At 34.4% G+C, this 24,714-nt stretch overlaps 1 protein-coding gene across 1 annotated transcript in view; it reads right to left on the minus strand.

Annotated features, from left to right (window-relative positions):
• Positions 1-9,112: 9,112 nt before the first annotated feature.
• Positions 9,113-24,714, minus strand: part of LOC126974047 (zinc finger protein 83-like) — a 35,718-nt gene continuing 20,116 nt past the window's right edge. The window contains exons 10-15 of the mRNA XM_050821423.1: positions 23,882-23,995; positions 22,443-22,574; positions 19,426-19,497; positions 17,425-17,641; positions 14,999-15,145; positions 9,113-11,801 (exon numbers count right to left, since the gene is read on the minus strand). Coding sequence (XP_050677380.1) covers positions 11,676-11,801; positions 14,999-15,145; positions 17,425-17,641; positions 19,426-19,497; positions 22,443-22,574; positions 23,882-23,995 — 808 coding nt within the window. The 3' untranslated portion in view covers positions 9,113-11,675. The remainder of the gene's footprint in view (positions 11,802-14,998; positions 15,146-17,424; positions 17,642-19,425; positions 19,498-22,442; positions 22,575-23,881; positions 23,996-24,714) is intronic.

Here is a 24,714-nt window from a genome sequence, read left to right on the forward strand (position 1 = left end):
ATATATATATATGTGTGTGTGTTTACGTTCTAGTTTATAGAGCCATACTTTATTAAGATAAAGACCTATAAATATAAATAAGAAGTTAATACTTCAGTTTTATCAAGTGAATGCTAAATGGCTTCTACGTCCCTGTCTTTGGACCCAATTTTGAAATCTAAGACGATATGTAAGCAAAATAAAAAAAAAATACCAGTAATACAACTCTCCCCTGTACTGGAACGCGACGAGGTTCTGTTCACTCCAATGTCTGGAGCAGTTTATGAACCGCATCCAATTGGAGTTGTTCCCGTCTGCGGCGTCCACCATGTGCGAGGGTTTGTGGTCTTTGTCGTAGATCTGAGGATATCACCGCCAGAATAGAACATTTAACTTTCAAAATAATAAAATAAACATGACGTGATGAATAAATTTTTTAAGCATTTTTTACTATACAATTTTTATAAATAGCTTCCATATAAAACGGTATTGATATATTATCTATTCATTTTAATCACACGCGCCATATGACATGCATTGCTATGTTTGAAGTCAGTTTTCTTTATTTTTTTTATCTACACCCATGCTTTAAATCCTCTATTAAAGATTCTGAAACAGTTAGCTTATTACCAACATTAAAACACCCAATGTCGTAATAAAAATTACATCATCCAAACGAGTGTTGTAATGTTGTACTGAATTTCATAACAACACTCCTTGGATTTTTATTCGATCCCTTCATACGCGAGTTAAGAGTTTCAACAGACAGCCACATTCTTATTGCTCGATGCGTGGTATCTGTATGAATTTAAAAAAAAGAACATTTTCGTTTACGCGCGTTCCACACTAACAGAATGTGGCGCGCCGAAAAACAAAAGTAGGTTATTCGAAACCCCGCCATTTTTCTTGAAAAAATGAGCGATTCAAGTTTTGACAGCACAACGCCAGATATTTTAAACGCTGCAAAAGAACATAATATTCAAGTGAATTTTAATAATTGCACTATAGAAAATACTTAGTTTATTTGTATATAATGAGTAATGGATGATATTAGGTTACTACTAGGACTGGCTGTTTTAATGTTAGCAGTAAGCTAACTGTTTCAGAATCTTTTAGAGGATTCATATTATGGGTGTAGAAAAAGTCTTGTATGCAACTGTTGATGACACTCTTGTGATACTATTATCACACTCGGCTTCGCCTCGTGAATAAACCCATATTCGTATTTTAATACCCCTTATTAAACAACAGTTGCATAAATAACTAATACCATTCAGTTTGATGCATGAAATTGGCGGCAGAAGTAAAATATTACGTGGAAACGAAGGTATCCTAAAAGGATCCTTTTTTCAAAACCTTTTGGTTAAAATCGAAACCGCTATTTAATAGAATAAGGATATTTAGTAATTTATTAACTTGTATTAATAGACTCACCTGCCAGCAGTAGTTTGAAACAGCGTCCGTACTACGTACTCCTTTGTAGGGTCCAAACCGCACATTGCGAGGTAGCGTTCTCGTAGCGAACACTCCCAAACCGGCGCCTTTCATTATATGGTTATTAAAATTGTGTCGTTTTAGGTAAATAACAAAAGCAATGTAATAAAAAGAGATTTACGAATCTGTATTAACTAATCATGATATTTCCTGAACCAAAAAGCCCAGAGACTTGAAATTTGGTAGAAATATTCATTTCTTGGAGTGTGCTTAAGAACAACCATCTAGTGGGTTTAATCTGTATATCAATGATTCAGATATAGAATGTGTTATTACAAAAAAGTTAAACATATTGTTTTGAACACTTGCTTTTAAAAAGTTATTACAAATCTGTCTTTCTGTTGTTTAGCTTTCAACAATCTTAAGACGTTGCTTATAAATCTAAACACGAGTCGGTTGGTTGTCTAAGTTGAGTCTAACGGAAAGATCATATTCATATGGAATATTTAAATTAGATGTATGATGACACATAAATGACAGATGTCAAAAATTGCGTTCCGTTGCTTTACTTATCGTTCCTGAACACTTCAGTTTATGTTGTGCTTAACGACGATTTAGTTAAACACACACACAATACTGTTTTGTCATAGAAAAAGATAAACTTATTGAAAAGTGGTTAACTTAACAAACTTACCTCTAATAGTGGATACATTTAAATGCAGAAATACTCTTGGTACAGTCAGGGCTGCCCTCGGTACTATCGGGGGGAGGTTTGTTACGGCAGGGGCCTGAACGTAATAAACTTATCTAAATTATGTTTTGCAAAAATTATGTTTAATGAATAGGACTAATGAAAGTGATCACCGCATATAGTCTTTTGTAACATTAGAGGAATAGCGATTGCTAGTCCATGCGCCGTGCTCACTAGCGTTGTTCAGGGTGAGTCGACAACCCTGTTAAAGCGAATCCTGTCATGTATATTTTTTTGTATTCGGCATTATTTTCACATGCCACAATGTATATATAATATTTTTACTTATTATTTAAAGTGTCGCGGAGTGCTGTTCGGGTTGATTCCAGCGGCTGAATTCCACCACCAGACTTTACGTGCAAAATACCACCCGCATCACGTTGACGTCTGGTATTCCACAATCCCGAGTATTGTAAGAAATTTCTTGCCTCGCACAGCCTCTTTGTGGAATCAATTACCAGCTGCGGTTTTCCCGAACAGATACGACTTAGGGACTTTTAAGAAAACAGCATTCATCTCTTGACATTTGTTGTTGCGGATGTCCATATGCGGTTGCCTCATTTCTCCCCATCTCGCGATTAAATATATAAATAGTGTGTGTAGACTGTTACACCTTCCATCTCCATAACTCGTTTTTTTGGGTTTTTTTATGATTTATTTACTTTTTTACTGACCCAAGTAAAATAAACGTTAAAGTATATTTTGTAAAATGCTGAATCTGTTAATGTTGATATAATTAATAATTAAAAGGGTTATTTGGTTCAAAAAGTTTACAAAGAGACTTCAAGAATTAAATATTTATTAATTAAAATACATATCGAATCTCTCTCCATTTCTCATTCAAGCTCAACTTTTCCGAAGTGCTGGTAAATGGTGAAACGCAAAACATTGATTTTTTACGCCATTTATGTTATCAAAATTTACAAACCCATTGCAACAAGTGGGGCTCTGAGAGAGAAGTAACGATGTAAAAAACGCTCCCAGTACATATGAGGTAGTACGCCGCATATAATAATATTATAATAATAATATTGACACACTTTTCACACAAATTATCTTGCCCCAAGTTAGGCATATATAGCCTGTGTTATGGGTTACAAGACAACGATATATTTAATACAATATACTTACTTAAACATACATAAATACATTTAAACATCCATGACTCGGAAACAAACATCCATTCATCATATAAATGCTTTCACCTACCCGGATTCGAACCCGGGACCTCTAGCTTAGTAGGTAGGATCGCTAACCACTCGGCTATACAGCTCGGATATATATATGCATATAAATACAGTAACTGCAATTAAGTTATGAGTAGGTATAATATAATAATATAAAGGGGAAGAGCGCTGGTGTGGGACGCTACTTGCGTCGACACTCTGGCTCCTTCTCATGTCCAAGTTACGTCAGTTGATGCTGGGGCTGCTGCTTTGTCTGCCGAAGACAGCAAGCGTCGCAAATATGTTGGTCTCAGAGAGTCATACATCTTAGTGCCGTTTGGTGTCGAGACAATTGGCCCGTGGGGCCCAGAGGCGCGGAGAATGTTCAAAATACTATCTTCGCGCCTCAATAAGGCTACTGGAAACCCAAGCGCTGGCAGCTATTTCGGTCTACGGATCAGCCTTGCTATCCAACGCGGTAATGCTGCCAGTATTCTTGGTACGCTTCCACGTAATGATTTTATGTAGTCGTAGTATTGTAAATATAGTTATAAGATTTGTTTTAATAATATATATATAATATAATAGCTTCCACTTACCTTATCATCCGGTATGATCAATAACGGGCCATGTATAGCACAGTATTCGTACACATAATCTCGACACGAAGGACAAACTGTACACAATATTTTATTAATGACTCATATTTTCAAAATACGTACTATTTTTACTAATTGACGAGCTTCAAACATTTTAGTCTACCGTCATATTTTTAATACAATTATACCTTAAGGTATAAATACATATAAAAGAATGAAATTGCCGTTTTATTGTAAGAGACCCCGCAAACTGAAGACTTTTGATCGGCCGATAGTTTGGTTGGTTTCTTAATCACTATGAAGATATGATGTATGAGAGTGGTCACATTATAACGATTCGGTATTGGCCGACAAAAAAGTTTGATGGGCTACACGATTGCCTTCAAACTGAACCGTCAGCAAACTATCGGCCGACTGTTTAATCAGTACAGAGATTGTTTAGTCAGGCCAGACTCATCAATAGCCGATTTAAAACTAATAGCGAATCGTCCCTAAAACTGTCGGCCAATAGTTGTCTAGTGTGCGAACTCATCAAAGACCCCAATTGTTTAGTCGGGCCAGTGTGCGCACTTGACACCCGAACTCAACCAAACTATCGGCCGATCGAAAGTCTGCAGTTTGCGGGGTCTCTTAGATACTTCAAATTGACATAGAACCTTAATGGTTTGAGATTTTTGAGTGAAACTTTTTTCATATGGTTGATGGTACCTATCTAATTCTTCTTTTAAAAATGTGCAACATTCGATTATCGACTTAAAGATGTTTTTTTTTTATTCAGCTTAGACACTAAAGATCAAAGTATCCACTTTGAAAATTCGTGTGATTTTTGAGTACGAGTTCCGACGCGGAACTAACGCGACAGAAATAGCTCGTAATATCAATGTTGCGTTTGGAGAGGGGACTGCTAATGAACGCACCATGCGATTTTGGTTTAAACGCTTTGGTGATGGAAACTTTTATTTGAAGAACGAACCACGTGGAAGACTGGAGCTGAAAGAAATGGTGGAAGCCGATACGAGCCAAACAAGCGAATTAGTGGCTATGTTTAACATTACCTTTAAAAATATGAAAAATATATGCCTCATGATTTAACAGATCTGCAGAAAGAAACGTGTGTTGAAACTTGTGTTGTCTTCTTGAATCGATACAGAAATTAAGGAATATTGGATCGAATTGACATGCGATGAAATGTGTATTCTTTAAGAAAACCGTAAGTGAAAAATGCAGTGGCTGACTCCAGGTCAAACACCACAACAGTGTCCTAGAGCAAAGCTTACCAATAAAAAGGTAATGGTAACTGTTTGGTGGTCTCAGCATGGTGTGATTTGGACAATTTTCTACGTGATAAAAAGTTTTCTTCTCTGGAGGCAGTACATAATGCTTTCACACAGTTTGTCAAATCTAGATCACCACAGCTCTATTGCAAAGGCACAAATGACCTTACTATTAGATGACAGCAATGTAGGTATAGATTATAATGGTAATAATTTTGATCTAATAAATATATTAAATTTAAAAAATAATAATTACAACATTTCAGTAACAATTGGCGATTTCATACTTTAACCAATACTACTTAATACGAGGCGAGACTGAATATTTATGAAATATTTTCCAACGGGGCAACACATACTACTCTTTTATTATTTATACGTCTAGATAGAAAAAGAAAACAGGCCAGGTTTGTTACTTCAGTGTGCATGCATTGCTCAAAATAGACGTTAACAATCAACCTCAATTTTTTCGACGTTTTCACAGCTGTCACGCACTATCTAGGATTCTAGACGTATAAATGATCTAAGATACTAGGTCATCTTCTAAGATGATGCATCAGTCGGAGGTGGTGGCTGGTGGGTGACCACAGAGATAGACCCAAGCTCGTTAGTTTATGGTTGACATAACTACTAATCAATCTTAAATGCGATTTATAAATGTTGAGTGACTTACAAACATACTCGTCGAAGGGCGGCTCGTCAGGTTCGTAATAACTAATTCTTTGTTTCTTACGCAGGTTAAATCTGTTCATCTGAAAAATACATGATAATAAGCGAAGTCAAATAGTGAATTAATGTATCAGTCGTTCTTAATAATAGAAATTAAACTGTTGGTAAACTTTGCTATTGCCTTTTCCCGCCATTAGGTGTTGTAAGGCGAACAGCTACCCTCATGACTCAAAGACACTAAGTGGAGCTTCACTTCAGGCATTATGTGTCTATCATAATATTATACTAATCATTTTTTATGAACACAATGAGAAGAATTTGTAGTATTTAGAGTAATCAAAGTACTTTTGGTCAAGTAGGTACTTAGTATAATATAGTGAATTCGTTTATTTTTTAAAAAACTGTATGCTAATATCACCTTTTATTAAGATATTCATATATTAACCATTAACTCCTTAATTATTGTAAAAAGTAACTGAATACTCACCTTGAAAGTCTGCTTTGTTCTTCAAATTCTGACTTCTTAGAAGACTGAGACTAGAATAATTAGAAATGGCGCGGGAAAATAGCAAATGCTTTTTAATTACCAAAGGAAACATATAGAGGCAAAGATGTTGTTCTCAATCAGCCAAAAAAAGGGCGCGAAAAAATTGTTTACTCCTCAACATCCCCGCCAATACATATTTTTTTTTATTTTAGAGCAACGGTGTAAGTGAAACAGCCATACTTGTGTGACGAAAATTATAAATGATACTTTTGCTACTAACGCTGCTTTTATCAATATAAAAATCATAATAAAAAATGTATACCCGAATACTTATTTTCTTTATACCTCGAATAGAACTTTAAATTAATATTTTTATAATAAGGAACTTCGTTCCTATCCGGTGTCCCTCGACACCACACGGATTTTTTTATTTATTTCATTTTTATGGTTTCTATATTTTTGTTTTATAAGTTTATTGATCTTTTAATATTTTACTTATAAGTTTATTAATTAAAAGAGTGCAAAAAATATTCAAGCCTAAAAATTAGGGTCAACTAAAATCTGTTAATATGTATTCTGTTATAATTTCAGATTCAGGACCCACGCCTACGACTTCAAAAACGTTTATTGCAACATCTGAAATACGATTAGCAATGACTGTCTAAATCAAAACTACACTTCACACAACATAAACACTACACGCAAAACAATAGGTTCTATTTAAATAATATTTCCTAATTGAGTAAATTGTTACTTTCTTTGAGTTAACTAAAACGTATCCCTAATTTAAACAAACTAGACTTGGCTTAGCTCCATCTTAAAATTAGATCATATTTATATTAATGTAACTGTCGATATCAGAATATACATATTTGTATAGTATATTTAATATCCCTCATCAGTAGTGAGCAAGCAGGTTTCCGCTCCAATCGATCATGTAGGGACCACATAAACACTATAAGTATCATACTAGAACAGGCATCAGAATGGCAAAGAGAAATGTACCTTATATTCGTGGATTTTGAAAATTACTTTGATACGTTGAAGTGGACCGGTGTCTTGCCAACGAGAAATTGGCGTCCCCGAGAAAATGATAAATATCACTAAAGCTCAATATATACAAGAACTATGCTTGTAAAGTGACACATAATGGGCTCATCTCAGATCAAATAGCGATACATGCGGATCTACGACAAGGGTGCCTTCTTTCACCTCTTCTTTTCCTTGTCGCTCTTGATGGAATTCTTAAAAAAAGTAACGCACAACAAGCGCCGCGGTATAGAATAGGGCATAATAAATACTATGGAAAATTTGGATTATGCTGATGACATATGCCTCTTAAGCCATACATGTGCAGATATGCAGTCCAAATTGAGCGACCTGTGCGAGGAAGCAGCAAAAGTGGGACTTAATATAAGGAAGACTCAAGAAATGAGGTGCGGGGCAACGAGCTCAGGCCCGTTTCTCATTGGCACAGAGGTAGTGGAACGCGTCCACAATTTTCTTATCTCGGGAGCTGCGTATCAGAGACTGGAGGAACTGAAGATGATATCACTTCACGGATCGCCAAAGCACGAGCAACAATCGCACGGCTGATCGGTATGGCAATCACGGAAACTGACACGGAGAGTTAAGCTCAAAATATTCCGGTCTAACGTGAAGACCGTATTGATGTATGGGTGTGAGACGTGGAAGGTCACCAAGCCCATCTTTCATCAACTTCAGGTTTTCGTTAACCGATGCCTTCGAAATATCCTCGGTATTCACTGGCCCTACAAAATTTCCAACGATCATCTTTGGCAACGCTGACATGAAGTCCCAATCAACCAACAAATAAAACGCCGCAAATGGAGCTGGATAAGCTACACACTCCGGAGGGATCACAACCATATACCGAGACAAGCCCTAGATTGGAACCCTCAAGGAAAACGCAAACGCGGCCGTTCAAAGCAAGCCTTAGCGGCGGACTGTCATTGACGAAGCGAGGGACATCGGAAAGACCTGGAGTCAAATTAATAGAGATGCTCAGGACCGATCGCGATGGAGATGCACTGTGGATGCCGTCTGCCCCAGCTATCTATATCCAATAAAAATTATGGATCGACTACAACTCTTACATCGAATTACTATATTGGCTGCTCTGCTATTAAGTCACTAGGTTATTATGTTAGTATCAAGATTTAGTACGCATTTCATACAAGCGACATTTCTCATCATTGTCTATGGGACTCCCGTCTCTTGGACGTAGTGTTTAAATTCTCTTTGGTTTTATAATTATCTATAGTAGTTTTTTTTTAATTTTACAAATGCGTAAATACCCAGGAGTAGTTAATGTCAATTCAATCTAAAGGCAAATTCAATATGTTAGCCCAAACACAGGCAGGATACATGCCTTCCGGCTTTATCACTTCTTGGTAATAATAAATTAGAAGCTTTTAATTTAAATCTAATGAAATTAGAAGCTTTTAAATTTGTTTGGTTGTAGTCGCCTAAAACTATCTTGTCCCCACTTGCAATTTTCTTCAGAACTTCCACTTTCAGCCCAATTTAAGAGAACAAATGTGCGAATGGGTGACACCTGATGTTAAGTGATCACCACCGGAAGAAGAATGACAGGAGCGTTTCGGCTAAATTGTTCAAAGTATATGGAAGGTGGAACTTGTTTTGCTATGGAAACATAGTAAAAAGAATTTAATACTATAGTTGATATATGAGGTTCGTGACTGGAATATGGAAGGGTAAAAAAAAACACATTTATTGTACAAAACCTTTATTTATTTCTATCTAATGGTACGATACAATATCTTTTTCCCCGAGGCATAAAGGCGAAGGTAGGGCTTTACAATATTATATATTTCTTAGAAGTACAAAATTTTGTATTCGAAGTGACGTCCTTGTTGTGCGACACAATGACCTTTCTACTTATGTTATACTAAATGTATGGGAGTGTTTAATATCGAAACTAAACCAATTTTTTTTTGTAAATCGAACGATAAGTATCCTAATACTTATCGTTTGATTTACAAAAAAAAAATTGGTATTCGCTTCCGTAGATAGCAGTCGTTTATGTGATTCAGCGCGCTGAAACCAAAGGGATGGATATACAACAGAATGAGAGAATAAATGTTCGCGTCGAATTTTTTTTTAGACAATAAGGCACGAGACGAGCAGGACGTACAGCCGATGGTAATTGATACGAACTGTCCATTACAATGCAGAGCCGCCCAGGACTCTTGAAAATACCGAGAAATTCTGAGCGGCACTAAATTTGCCCAGTAAATTCCCTAGGTACGGCGCCCTTCAGACCGAAACCCAATAATGCTTATACTTCGCTGCTTGACGGCAGAAAAGCCTCCCACTGGTAAACTCCTCCCATTGGAGTTCAAAGTGAAGATGGCTTCAATGCAAATTAAGGTTCCATACTCCATCTAGTCAATAGGTATATACTCCATCTAGTCAATAAAGCCGTAGGTTTAAGAGAGATATTGTGATGATATTCAGAAATATCAAAGAAGGGGGCCAAAAGTATGGCCCCTCCGGCGTTCAGAAATAATCATGAAATTACAAATTCCAAAAAATTCTCCTTCGTCTTTTACACCACATATCACAAAGGTGGGAGGGAGATGGGCTGTAGAAAGCTACACACAAGAAAAAGATGCACATAAAAACCAGACAGTTTGCTATTAACACTAATAACAATTTTGAAAAGAACTAATCTGGCCAAAAACATGCTGCAACGTGAAACCTCCTCCCGTTCCCCTTTAACGCCCCCGCGCTCGTCCTGTTGCGTCAGGACTGTTTGCAGATTCATTACCGTTAGGTACATGACGTGATATTTTCGTGCTATAAATATGCTTTGTTTTTGAAGTTTTCATTTTTACGGTTTGACTTTTGTTGTTAATAGTTCCATTGTTTCTATTGTTCTGTGTAATCCGCTATAATAGTACTGCCAGAAACATAAATACTTTTTTTACTCAACCCCGATTCTTTCATCGATTTTTCATCATTATAATAATAATTATCACAACACCTTTACATTGATCAATAATACAGAAAAATAAATCGTAGTTTACTTATTAATAATAATATCATAGTGATACTTATTTTGCACACCGTACCAAAAACACGATGTGACGTCATCGACGACAGATCCAGAGATAATGTATTATGTAACCGAGTATTTACAAATTTTTTGGTGGAAACTCAAATTTGGAACGCATTTATAACCTATGTTTGAAACTCCGATCATTTCCCGCCCTTTCAAATATTTATTTACGAGGTTAATATTAATTCTCAGTAATGGAATGGGGGTGAATTAATGAAAACAGAATCGCAGTAATTGTGACACTTCGAAAGCTATATTCGTATATCGTACTATCGATAGATATACTAACACAATATCGGGGTGGCAAATATATTATATTACTAGCTGACCCGGCAAACGTTGTTTTGCCATATAAATTGTATTGATCTTTTGCTTGCTAGTTGATAAGAGATGGCGCTAGTTGTATTCATTAGCAACAATCACACTTCTTTTATATTTTTTTATAATTCACACTAGTTTTATAAATTATAACCTATTTGTTATTCTGGTGTGTAAGCTATATTATTGTAAAGTTTCATCAAAATCTATTCAGTAGATTTTGCGTTAAAGAAGTTCAAACATACATCCAGACATACAAACTTTCACATTTATAATATTAGTAGGATGGTGTACAGGGGCGTGCATTGGTTTTCTAGAAAGCAAGCACTGTAGACCTTAACGTGGCAATACATCTTTGGATGACAGTAAACCCGTAACGGATCAGGACTTAACATTTATTCACTTTCTAATTTATACTTGTACTAGCTGACCTGACAGACGTTGTTCTGAAGATAATAAAAAAATACTGTTTTTTATGTATCTGTCAATAATTTTTCATAACATCAAGAATTATGTATTACGTAACATATGCTCCTTGTTGTTATAATGAAATTTATTCACAGCAGAACTGTCAAACCGTGCGTCAATAAATACTCTCGCAGAAAATATTTCCATACCAAACAAATATTAGAAATAAAAATAATTATGGGTCCCAAATCGAAATAAAAAGTATTCTATCTCTCAAGTTGGACTAAACTGCACTCCATGAAGTAATCCCCATTAAAATCCGTTCCATTACTTTAGGAGTCCATCCCCGACAAACAACGTGTCAGGTAATTTATATATATTTTTATGAGTGGGCGTACTCTTTCCAATAAAACGAATATTTTATTGTCTGACACAATCCTAGCTCCGTCATATTCAGATACATAAGCCAGTTAAGTTAAGCCGTCTTAGGGCCCCGCTGTGACCGTAAAGTATTCACATGTCTGCATTTGTTTGTTCCACTCAAATACAAGTGTCACGTCATCTTTGAAGGGCTCAGCTTTCGTGACTTCTGCAGGAAGCTTTGGTTTAAGCTGAAAAACGGAATGAATATTTTAGTTAGAGATCAAAATGGATTGCAAAGAAATCGGCGTGGCTTGGGAATTTATCACATCAACGAGCTTCATTCATTATTAAACTGAAATCTATAAAATTATTTATCTGAAATCTAATCTACTATTACACTATATAAGTCTAAAATCTATTCAACCTTCATTCATTATTAAACATAAATCTATGAAATTATTTATCTGAAATCTATCCTACTATTACACTATATAAGTCTAAAATCTATTCAACCTTCATTCATTATTAAACATAAATCTATGAAATTATTTATCTGAAATCTAATCTACTATTACACTATATAAGTCTAAAATCTATTCAACCTTCATTCATTATTAAACATAAATCTATGAAATTATTTATCTGAAATCTAATCTACTATTACACTATATAAGTCTAAAATCTATTCAACCTTCATTCATTATTAAACATAAATCTATAAAATTATTTATCTGAAATCTAATCAACTATTACACTATATAAGTCTAAAATCTATTCAATCTTCATTCATTATTAAACATAAATCTATGAAATTATTTATCTGAAATCTAATCTACTATTACACTATATAAGTCTAAAATCTATTCAACCTTCATTCATTATTAAACATAAATCTATGAAATTATTTATCTGAAATCTAATCTACTATTACACTATATAAGTCTAAAATCTATTCAACCTTCATTCATTATTAAACATAAATCTATGAAATTATTTATCTGAAATCTAATCTACTATTACACTATATAAGTCTAAAATCTATTCAACCTTCATTCATTATTAAACATAAATCTATGAAATTATTTATCTGAAATCTATCCTACTCTTACACTATATAAGTCTAAAATCTATTCAACCTTCATTCATTATTAAACATAAATCTATGAAATTATTTATCTGAAATCTATCCTACTATTACACTATATAAGTCTAAAATCTATTCAACCTTCATTCATTATTAAACATAAATCTATGAAATTATTTATCTGAAATCTAATCTACTATTACACTATATAAGTCTAAAATCTATTCAACCTTCATTCATTATTAAACATAAATCTATGAAATTATTTATCTGAAATCTAATCTACTATTACACTATATAAGTCTAAAATCTATTCAACCTTCATTCATTATTAAACATAAATCTATAAAATTATTTATCTGAAATCTAATCAACTATTACACTATATAAGTCTAAAATCTATTCAATCTTCATTCATTATTAAACATAAATCTATGAAATTATTTATCTGAAATCTAATCTACTATTACACTATATAAGTCTAAAATCTATTCAACCTTCATTCATTATTAAACATAAATCTATGAAATTATTTATCTGAAATCTAATCTACTATTACACTATATAAGTCTAAAATCTATTCAACCTTCATTCATTATTAAACATAAATCTATAAAATTATTTATCTGAAATCTAATCAACTATTACACTATATAAGTCTAAAATCTATTCAATCTTCATTCATTATTAAACATAAATCTATGAAATTATTTATCTGAAATCTAATCTACTATTACACTATATAAGTCTAAAATCTATTCAACCTTCATTCATTATTAAACATAAGTCTATGAAATTATTTATCTGAAATCTAATCTACTATTACACTATATAAGTCTAAAATCTATTCAACCTTCATTCATTATTAAACATAAATCTATGAAATTATTTATCTGAAATCTAATCAACTATTACACTATATAAGTCTAAAATCTATTCAACCTTCATTCATTATTAAACATAAATCTATAAAATTATTTATCTGAAATCTAATCTACTATTACACTATATAAGTCTAAAATCTATTCAATCTTCATTCATTATTAAACATAAATCTATGAAATTATTTATCTGAAATCTAATCAACTATTACACTATATAAGTCTAAAATCTATTCAACCTTCATTCATTATTAAACATAAATCTATGAAATTATTTATCTGAAATCTATCCTACTATTACACTATATAAGTCTTAAATGTATTTAAACTTCAATCATTACTGCACTGAAATATATTAAACTTTAATTTTACTTCCATTTTCTATTGGTGTGAATCAGCTAACATTCTTTCTTTATCAACCTAATCAGAAATCTATCCCACTGTTATTGGCCTGAAATACATCCAACTCTTTTTATGGAACAGATCATAAATACATACGGGTGACCAGATATTAAGTGATCACTGCCGCCCTCATTCTTTTCCAGCTCCAGAGAAACCACAGCCTTTTAGAGAAGTGAAAGAAATAAACTTTCCTTTATAAGCCTGAAATCTCGAAATAAGTATGAAATGTATTCTATTTCGAAAATGTTGAAAATAAGAAATCAAGATAAAGTAAGAATAACAAACATAAGAAATAAAATAAAAATGGAAAATGTGAAAAAAACAAATGAACAGCTAAAATGGCGTTGGACAGGACATGTGGTAGTGTAGTATCCAAGATATGGAAAAAAAAATAGAGGGAGACTAACGATACGACGGGAAGATGATTTAAAAAAGATTGCTGGACCAATGTGGAGAAGAACAACTTACGAGAGGAAAATGTGGAAAGGTCTAGAGGTGGCCTATGTCGGCGGACAAGCGAGCAATGATTAACATAAGATATAGTATATATTAGGTGAAATATAATTATAATCATTTAGTTATAAGTTAAGTTGTAGCATAAGATAAAAAGGTACCTTTTTAGATTGCTTGCAATAAAGCAGTTTTCTCAAAGTGGGCGACAACGCCCCCTTGTGGGCGATATAGACCTGGGGACGGGCGTTAAAGGGCACAGAAAAAAATGGGGGGCATTGGCGTGTTTAGTAGAGCAATAGTTGATTTTAATGTCATTTAGATAGACTTATAATTAAAATTTTTGAATAAGGATGTTTGTGCACTAATCTGTGATTTTACGGATCCATGTAAAACAAGTGATCTGAATGTACGTTTCTGTATTACGGCCTGTTTGAAGAATCACAGATACGAATTTAAAACTTATGAGTGCAGAGAGATAATTAGTTTATATTTATATTAGGAATACTTGTACTAGGAGTGTATAAAAAACTGAAAAACAATTGATCTTCAAAGGGGGCGGTAAAAGAAATAAGTTTGATAATCTCTGCAATATAGGCTTAATTCATTCATTCGTTCAAATAGTTACCTTAGCGCTCCGGTGCATCTTGAGATGGACCAGTTTGACGTGAGTACGCATCGCCGTTCGCTGTGTAAAGCGTCGTCCACACTCGCTGCATGAGAAAGGCTTTTCGCCAGTGTGTGTACGGACGTGATTAACCAACGTACTCTTCGCCTGTTTAATATAATATTAACATTACATTATCTCTATAAGGGTAGTTGTACACAGCACTACTGCCGACCGAACATATACAGTAAGGAAAAAAATAAAACAGATAAAATAATTATTACTCGATTTCTTAGTAAATTAAACCAAAACGCATGGTCACCGCGCGGACGCGTGGTATAGACACTAATTGCAGGGCGCGCAAGTAGAAAGCGGGTAGTCGGACACACGAACGTCGAATGTCGACGGAAGGAGGGAAATTAATTTAAAACATTATCGCTTTAAAGGTATTTGTACACAGCATAACTGCCGCGACGTTTAGGATATTATGACATGTTACTTGGCAACATATTATGTTAAGTAAAAGGTTGAAGCATAAAATAAATATTACTTGATTTCTTAGTAAATTAAACGAAAAAGGATGGTCACCGCACGGTTTAGACACTAACGGCACTACAAATTCAATTCATGTATACATAAATTTACATTATTATATATATATTGTAAATTATTATTTATTGTATGTGGAGCATTAGTTATAATTAAAAAGAGCGTTTAATTATTTGATATAAATGATAACATAACCTCAAGTATTACCGATATTAATTTTCTTTTTACTGAAAGTATACAAGGGGGTGGGGGGATACACACCCACTTCCCCTAATCCTCTCCCACCCCCCAATGCAGGGCGCACATTTGAAATATTTTATCTACACCCATACTTTAAATCCACTATTAAGGATTCTAAAACAGATAGCTTATTACCAATATTTAAACACCCAATGTCCTAAATCCTAATAACGATTACATCATCCAAACGAGTGTTGTAATGAAATTCAGTACAACAGTACAACACTCGTTTGTATGATGTAATAGTTACTAGGACTGGCTTTTATAATGTTAGCAGTAAGCTGTTTTAGATTATTTTGTAGAGGATTCATATTATGGGCACAGAATAAAGTCTTATATGCAACTGTTGATAATTGGCGAGCGCTTAGCAGAAAGGACCCAGTCTACATGCAAACTAAGCTGAGTATTTGAGGTCCAAATTCAAAAGATGGTTATTGTTTTTGTTTTGTGACTTTTAGATTATTTTTGTGGATATGTTCAATATGTTTGCTAATATCGGATAAGTTTTGTTCGGGGTGTCAAACAGTAATTTTTTTATGATTTTGTGGACTGGTTCCTTTCTGCTAAGCGCTAGCCAATTAGGTATTAAAACACTCATGTGATACTATTGTGCGTGTATTACTACCCCTAATTATAATAATAATAATTATAATAAAATATTTTATTTGCAGCTAAAAAATGTATAATATACAAAAGTAAACTTATTAAAACAAAATATATTACAGCTTAAAATTAAAATGAAACTTAAACATAATAGAAATAAAAGAAGCTCAAACATCAGCTGCAAATAGGCACAAGCTCGGCATATGCTGACACACATCATGTATGTCAGGCGCCGATCTTCCGCTTGAGCCATTCTGTCACCTTGAAGCTGTCCCAATACGAATGTACGCTATGATTTTTATAATTTTTAAATTTGTTGTGAATTATACGTTTTGATTTGCGACTTTCTCGGTGTAACCAGTATCGAAGCGATGGTTGCTTGCTCTGTGGTACTCAAGTGTCAACCAACTGTCACCTATACACTGTCAACTGTCAAAATAATTACACGACTTCTAGAGCCACATTATATCAACAAACAATTACACAACAGTAACATGCATAAGTAAAGCCACGTATTCACTAGTAAACATTTGCTGATAAACTTTTTATGACTAGCGTTACACAAGTTTACAATAAACACATGTTTCTGAAACTTGGCCGTCCACACTTGTCAGTTGTTCACAGGATGTCGCCCGAGGAGGTAGTGATGCTCTCTGGTGCTTACATAATAATTCACAAGTGCATTAAACGAAAAAAAACGAGAAGAAAAGTGGTGGATTCGAAACTATTTTGTTGATTATAGAAGTTTTGTTTTTATTACCCTTGTGCGGATTTGATAAATCATTTCAGAACTTCACCGGAATGTCACCAACTGATTTTGAAATGTTATTAAGATTGATTGTACCATCAATAAAAAAAAAGAAACGAAATTTCGACATCCTATTGAGTTTATAAACTAGATGTTTAGTCTTTCTCTCCACTCGTATCATAAACAATGCTTCATCACCCATGTTTCTGAACTGTTTACAGAGATGATGAAACATTGTTTATAAACAGTGTTTATTAACAAATATTTACTCATTGAATACGTGGCTTAAGTACCACTAATGTCTCACCCGGAACACTTTGCCGCAGGTGTCGCACACGTGCACGGGCGGCGGTCGTTGACCTCCGTGCACGGCTCGCATATGCTTTGCGAGCGAAGAGCGCGTTGCGAGCGCGCACGCACACTGCGGGCACGGGTACGGGCGCGAACCCTCGTGTTGCACACCGCGGTGCTGTGACAACTGTGCCGCACTCTCGAACCGCTTTGGGCACGAGTCGCATTGGAATCTAAGGCACAAATGAACTCTACATCAGAGAGGGTGTGAACACTGCATCATGAGAAACGTAAATAATATAGCGACGAAGTATAATCCGGCTAAGTTTGAAAGCGAACAGTTGATTACGATTAGTTACCAGTGGGAGGCTTCTTTGCACAGGAAGCCGGCTAGATTATGGGTACCACAACGGCGCCTATTTCTGCCGTGAAGCAGTAATGTGTAAGCATTACTGTGTTTCGGTCTGAAGGGCGCCGTAGCTAGTGAAATTACTGGGCAAATGGGGCTTAACATCTTATGTCTCAAGGTGACGAGCGTAATTGTAGTGCCGGTCATAATTTATGGGTTTTTTGAGAATCATGAGTGGCACTGCATTGTAATTGGGCATGGTGTATCAATTACCATCCGCTGAACGTCCTGCTCGCCTCGTCCCTTATTATCATAAAAAAAAAAAACGGCAATCTCCGTTGTTTACAAGTACGAGTGAATCGCTTTTTTCTTTGTCTCTCTAAGAAAAAAGCGCTAGGCTGCTCTTTATAAGAGCACTATCTATATATCAATATATCAACATGCAGCCGTCCGACGAAGCCGTCTAGATAGGGTAATCGTGCGGTGTGAGACGCGAGTAGGCTAATAGCATTGGAAACTGCGAAACAAATCAACTCTTCATAAGAGCAAGAGCTCTCTCAATTCCAAAGCCATGCCCGCCTCTGCTTGTATTTTTTTATGACAATAAGAGACGAGACGAGAAGGATGTTCAGCTGATGGTAATTGATACGACCTGTCCATTACAATGAAGTGCCGTTTATTGAAATACACAAAAATTCTGAGCGGTACTACAATTACTTGATACATGAGATGTTTAGTCTCATTTGCCCAGTAATTTCACTAGCAACGGCGCTCTTCAGACTTCTTCACGACAGAAAAAGGCGCCGTTATGGTACCCATAATCTGGCACCCTGTGCCTAAGTCTAAGCACCCTGTGCAGGCTAAGAACTAAGCAGTTAGTTCTAATATTAAATTCAAATATTTTTATTCCAAATAGGATTTTAAAATCACATCAAAGTCTACCAATAATATTATTAAATAATTCGAAAAGTTATTGCTCATACCTGACTTCGTTCCTCGTGGCTACCGCAAGAAACTCAATCGAGCTCTTTTTGTAAATTCTAATATTTAATTCAAAATAGGATGTGACATCACTTATTGAAAGTCAAAAACTACCACCCATTCCAAAACGAATGCCTCAACCTGAGAAGAATGGGCGCAACAAACTCAGCGGGCTTTTTTTTCATCGAAAAAATATGTTCATAAAGTAATATTGTACAATTAAACTTATTATTTAATAGCCTGAGGGCGGTCGCTCCATTCCCAATCTGTGGTATAATTAAGAAAGTCATTTATGTTATAGTAACCTTTACCACACAAACGTTTTTAACAATTATTTCGCATGTTAATTCTATTTCTAGGATTTAGTAAAAGAATAATATACATCGCCCCACAAAAGACTTACTAACTCGACTTAGCCGAGTAATAGGCATCATAAGTTTATGTCTGTTCCTGGTGTTAGCATTATGGTTATGAAAGTTTCTAGCAAATTCACTTATGAACATACATTACTTTATCAAGAATATATTGAGAAGCAACAGTCAAGATGTTAATTTCTTTGAATTTTGCTCTCAATGATTCTTTAAGACCTAGATATAAATAGCGCGAATAACCCTCTTCTGAAATTTCTTCTCATTTTAGAGTAGGGGGCGGTCGCTGCATTCCAAAAGTGCTTATAAGTATACTCACAGTAAACTGTCGACATCCCGATGCCTTGTACTTCTTCTAAGATGCTGTCGCAGTGCGCTTGTGGTCTTAAATCTGTTAACAGTAGAGAATACACAATACTAGACATGAAAAAAGCACCTTGCCACTTTTAATTCATTTAGAATTGACGAAATTAAAAAATACTTTCCTAGACGTCCGATCAAAACTGGACAGGTTTACTATTTGAGTGCGCGTGATACTAACTACATCTGACACTCGCGATTTATATCTTTGTGTTAGTGTGTGTGTATTGTTCAAAATGGAGGTTGGCTGTCAACCACAATAATTATTCGACAAATTAATTTATTCGACGTTTTGACAGCTGTCATGTCAAATTAATAATTTCATGTCAAAGTAATTTTTGCATACTTCACTGGCAGCTACAGTCGAGTAACTCATCCGTGACCTGACGTATGTAACTCCATTTCATACCATGCAAGAAACTAAGTGATTATCTATTGTAATTAATACTTTACCGCACTCAGCTTAAAGTATACTTTTAAAAAACTATCTTACTATAAAAAATACATTTAATAATAAATAAATATCTATTTCTCAGGTTACACTTCTTATGGTGCATTTGGGGGAAAATATGAGAGTTTATTACGATGCGATAGCTATGCTAATCCATAATTTCACTCTTTTAACTTAATCTTAATAATATATATAAATTACGTGACACGTTGTTTGTCCGCAATGTACTCCTAAACTAATGAACGGATTCAAATAGGGATTACACTTCATGGATGGAGAGATAGGATAGTTTTTATTTCGATTTGGGATACATAATTATTTTTATTTCCAATATTAATTGTTTTGTATGGACATATTTTCTATGAGAGAATTTATTGACGGACGGTTTGACAGTTCTGCTGTGAAACAATTTCATTATAACAACAGGAAGCATTTTTTATGAAACAATTCTTGATGTTTTGAGATTTTATTGGCAAATTCCTATAAAACAGTATTTTTTTTATTATCTACAGAACAACGTCTGTCGGGTCAGCTAGTAATATGTTATATAAATTACGTGACACGTTGTTTGTCCGCGATGGTCTCTAAAACTAATGAATATATTTTAATGGGGATTACTTTATGGAGTGCAGTTTAGTCCAACTTGAGAGATATGATAGTTTTTATTTCGATTCGGTACCCATAATTATTTTTATTTCCAATATTTGTTTTGAATGGACATAATTTCTATGAGAGAATTTATTGACCGACGATTTGACAGTTCTGCTGTGAAACAATTTCATTATAACAACAGGAAGCATTTTTTATGAAACAATTCTTGATGTTTTGAGATTTTATTGGCAAATTCCTATAAAACAGTATTTTTTTTATTATCTACAGAACAACGTCTGTCGGGTCAGCTAGTAATATGTTATATAAATTACGTGACACGTTGTTTGTCCGCGATGGTCTCTAAAACTAATGAATATATTTTAATGGGGATTACTTTATGGAGTGCAGTTTAGTCCAACTTGAGAGATATGATAGTTTTTATTTCGATTCGGTACCCATAATTATTTTTATTTCCAATATTTGTTTTGAATGGACATAATTTCTATGAGAGAATTTATTGACGCACGATTTGACAGTTCTGCTGTGAAACAATATCATTATAACAACGGGGAGCAAACGTTACGACATCATTCTTGATGTTATGAAATGTCTGTCGGATCAGCTAGTAAATATTTATAGTATACAGTCAAGTGGTATCTATATTCATGTTATCTCACTGTCGAAGCATGACAGTAACTTTGGTAATCAAAAACTACCGAGTTTTGTATTCAAAATAGTTTTTACTTACACGTTTTCTCATTAAAGTTTTGTTAAAGACGTGACATGTTTGGACAAGCAATCGAATCACCTATTACCGGAACGTAACTAAATAGCAATGTAAACTATTAAATATCTTAGATTTATGAAGAAATATTTGAAGTAACAATTCACTTATCGACTTGTTTTGAAGTAAAACTTCTTTAGGCGTGACTTGAGGGTAACTGAGAATGCTTTGAACAGGAAGTACTAACGTTACTTCCGGCGAGAAAAGTCAATTGAAACAATTTATAACTATTATAATTTAATGGTTTAAAAAATTGTTTCAAACTGCTCAGTAATATTTTCTGAGAATCTACAAGTGTATTTGTTCATTTATGACTACTTTGTAATAAATAATAAATAAAAGTTCTTAGACTGACGTTTGCGACATTCGTTAATTATTCTTCATCCATCGGACAGGCAAAAGGTCCGAGCCCATAGAGCCATATTCGTAAATATTCAATAACAACGTTATATTGATATGTGTGATATTAATAATTTAATTATTTTTATTCAATTATTTATTAATAACACGGCTTTAATTAATGTAAGTATATTTTTAATGGTATAAATTAAATCTTCTTGTCTTTCAACTTTTTAAGAATATTTGTTCTATACTGGATGTCCTAGAATAGGTGGGACAAACAAGGGCAAACGAAAATAACATATTTTGTCTATGCGCTTTCAGATAAGCAAAAAAGTACATATATGTATCTGTTAATTATTCCTTCAGTTAATTATGATTAAGTTTTACTTCAATCGCGCGTAAAGATTACACACTCTTTTTTAGTGGTAACAGTGTCTATGGAACAATTTTATATACTTCCTAGCTGACCCAGCAAACGTTGTATTGCCGATATTAAAATCGCGATACAAAAGTAACTGTTGATCGTAGATGGGTGAAAATTTGAAGTTGTATGTATTTTTAATGCTGATTCATAATAAAGCAAATAAAAAAAAATGTCAACGTAATTAAAAAAAAAATTCGTGTTAAAAACCACCCTTAAATTTAGGGGGATGCAAAATTTCATGAGAATCGGTCAAGCCGTTCCGGAGGAGTTCAAAGTTTAACACCATGACACGAGAATTTTATATATTAGATTTCAAACTGACTGAATTGCAGACATTTTACACTTTGGAACCGAGATATCGATATAATAAACACAGAACAATACCTGACATCACACTCCACGCAGTAAAAGTTCTTGTTGTCTGTATGTTTGACCTGATGATGCACCACCTGCTGTCTCGTGCGGAACTTCTTCGCGCAGACCGGACACGAGTGGTCCTTCACGCCTTTATGGATGCTATAACAAGACATTGTTCACCAATTGGAAATAGTCGGCAATTCCTAACGAGTGTGCAATTTAGTGCCTTAATACCAGTGATAATAATCAAATCAAATCAAAATCACTTTATTCATGTAGGTCACGGAAATGACACTTATGAATGTCAAAAAAATATTATTCCCATTGAACCTACCGCTACTTTGTAAAGGGTTGAAGAAGTAGCAAGAAACTCATTGCCACTCTTTTATATCAAGATTTTTTTTTATAGAATAGAAGGACAAACGAGCGTACGGGTCACCTGGTGTTAAGTGATCACCGCCGCCCACATTCTCTTGCAACACCAGAGGAATTACAAGAGCGTTGCCGGCCTTTAAGGAAGGTGTACGCGTTTTTTTTGAAGGTACCCATGTCGTATCGTCCAGGAAACACCGCACAAGGAAGTTCATTCCACAGCTTTGTAGAACGTGGAAGAAAGCTCCTTGAAAATCGCACTGTGGAGGACCACCACACATCCAAAGAGTTACATTTCCATTGATTTACAAATCATTTCAATTACAATTTAATATGTAAAATGATGCAACAAACATACTCAAACGTCAAATAGCCAATGCCTTACACGAGTAAGTGAAAAAAGTAAATGTATATTAATACAAAAGTTATTGAGTTATAGAAAAATATAGACGATATAGGGGTATCTTGACCTCGTTATTCGTAATAATAATTATTATTCACATTTCATTCCTAGTATTTCCAATTGTTAGCCTAGTTTTACTATTTTATTCATGTTATTAAGGCGAAGAGTAAGCAGAAAACACATAAACATGATATTTTCAGACAAGTTTTGTGGTGAAAGTATCGCATTTCGAGCTATGAACACTGTTTAATCCTGTTACACATAACCTTAAGTCTTATTTGTAGGTTGCTAATGCTTGCTGTTGGTTATAGTTAACACTCCACAGCCTTTTTGAACTACCACTTTTCTTTGAAGTTAAACAAGTTTTTTGGCATGGCGTGACGCATTTTTTTGGTACTTCTCTCAGAACAGTTATTCTTATAGCTTGTACTTTTTTGTGTAGGTTCATCTATTAAGATTTTGAAAATATTGCCTTTATTAAATAGATGGCGGCCCGGCAGCTGTGAACTCATATCTCTCAAGGTCGCTGGCATTTAGTGTCGCCTTAATACACAAATTTAATGTTGTAATACAATTGACACACGTGCAAATTGATTTAAAATGGGTAATGTATTGAGGTAAAATGTAAAATGGGTAATGTATTGAAGTAACATATTGAAATAAAATAATTATTGTAACGAATCGTACTCACAGCATATGTTCGGCGAGCGCGTCTTTGTTGACGAACGTCTTTCCGCACTGCTCGCACCGCGTCCGTGTCCCGGTGTGTATATTACGTATATGACCGCGCAACGTTTTCGGATTACTGCAATAAAAATGTTATCCATTACACAGATAAAATTTGAGAACCAAATTTTTTGAACGATGCGGGACTCGAACCCACAACCTCTGGCGTTCCGTGTCAGTGCTCTGCCAACTGAGCTAACCGTTCGAGTGACGTATCGTCATAAAATCTTGTATGCCTTGTTCAACTCTCTGGTTGTGGCTTCATCTACTTTACACACATTACATACATCTACAAAAAGCATACAAGATGTTATGACGATACGTCACTCGAACGGTTAGCTCAGTTGGTTATAGCACTGGCACGGAACGTCAGGTCGTGGGTTCGAGTCCCGTATCGTTCATAAAATTTTATTTGCGTATTAATCGTAGAAGTGAGGGTTATCACTTTAAAAACATAACAAATTGTTTATGTTATCCATTAGTTCTGTGTATACTATGAAAATAATTAAAAAAAAATTACATTTAGATTTATTTAGAGTATATATTTTGCATTATCAATATTGCACGTATAATGTACTACACATTTTTAAATATCCTTTAGTAAATCTCATCTTATGATTCACATACAAAATAAATAACTATAATTAGATTAGTAATTGGTATTCAAATTCAAATATTTTTATTCAAAATAGGATTTAAAATCACTTATTGAACATCCGCTGCGCTCCAACCAGATACCGCAGATGTAGTCGCAAAATTCGGCACCTTTTACTACGCCTAAATGGGCGTACTTGAGCT

The sequence above is a fragment of the Leptidea sinapis genome, chromosome 2 (genome assembly GCF_905404315.1).
Source record: "Leptidea sinapis chromosome 2, ilLepSina1.1, whole genome shotgun sequence".
Taxonomy (NCBI): Eukaryota; Metazoa; Arthropoda; class Insecta; order Lepidoptera; family Pieridae; genus Leptidea; species Leptidea sinapis.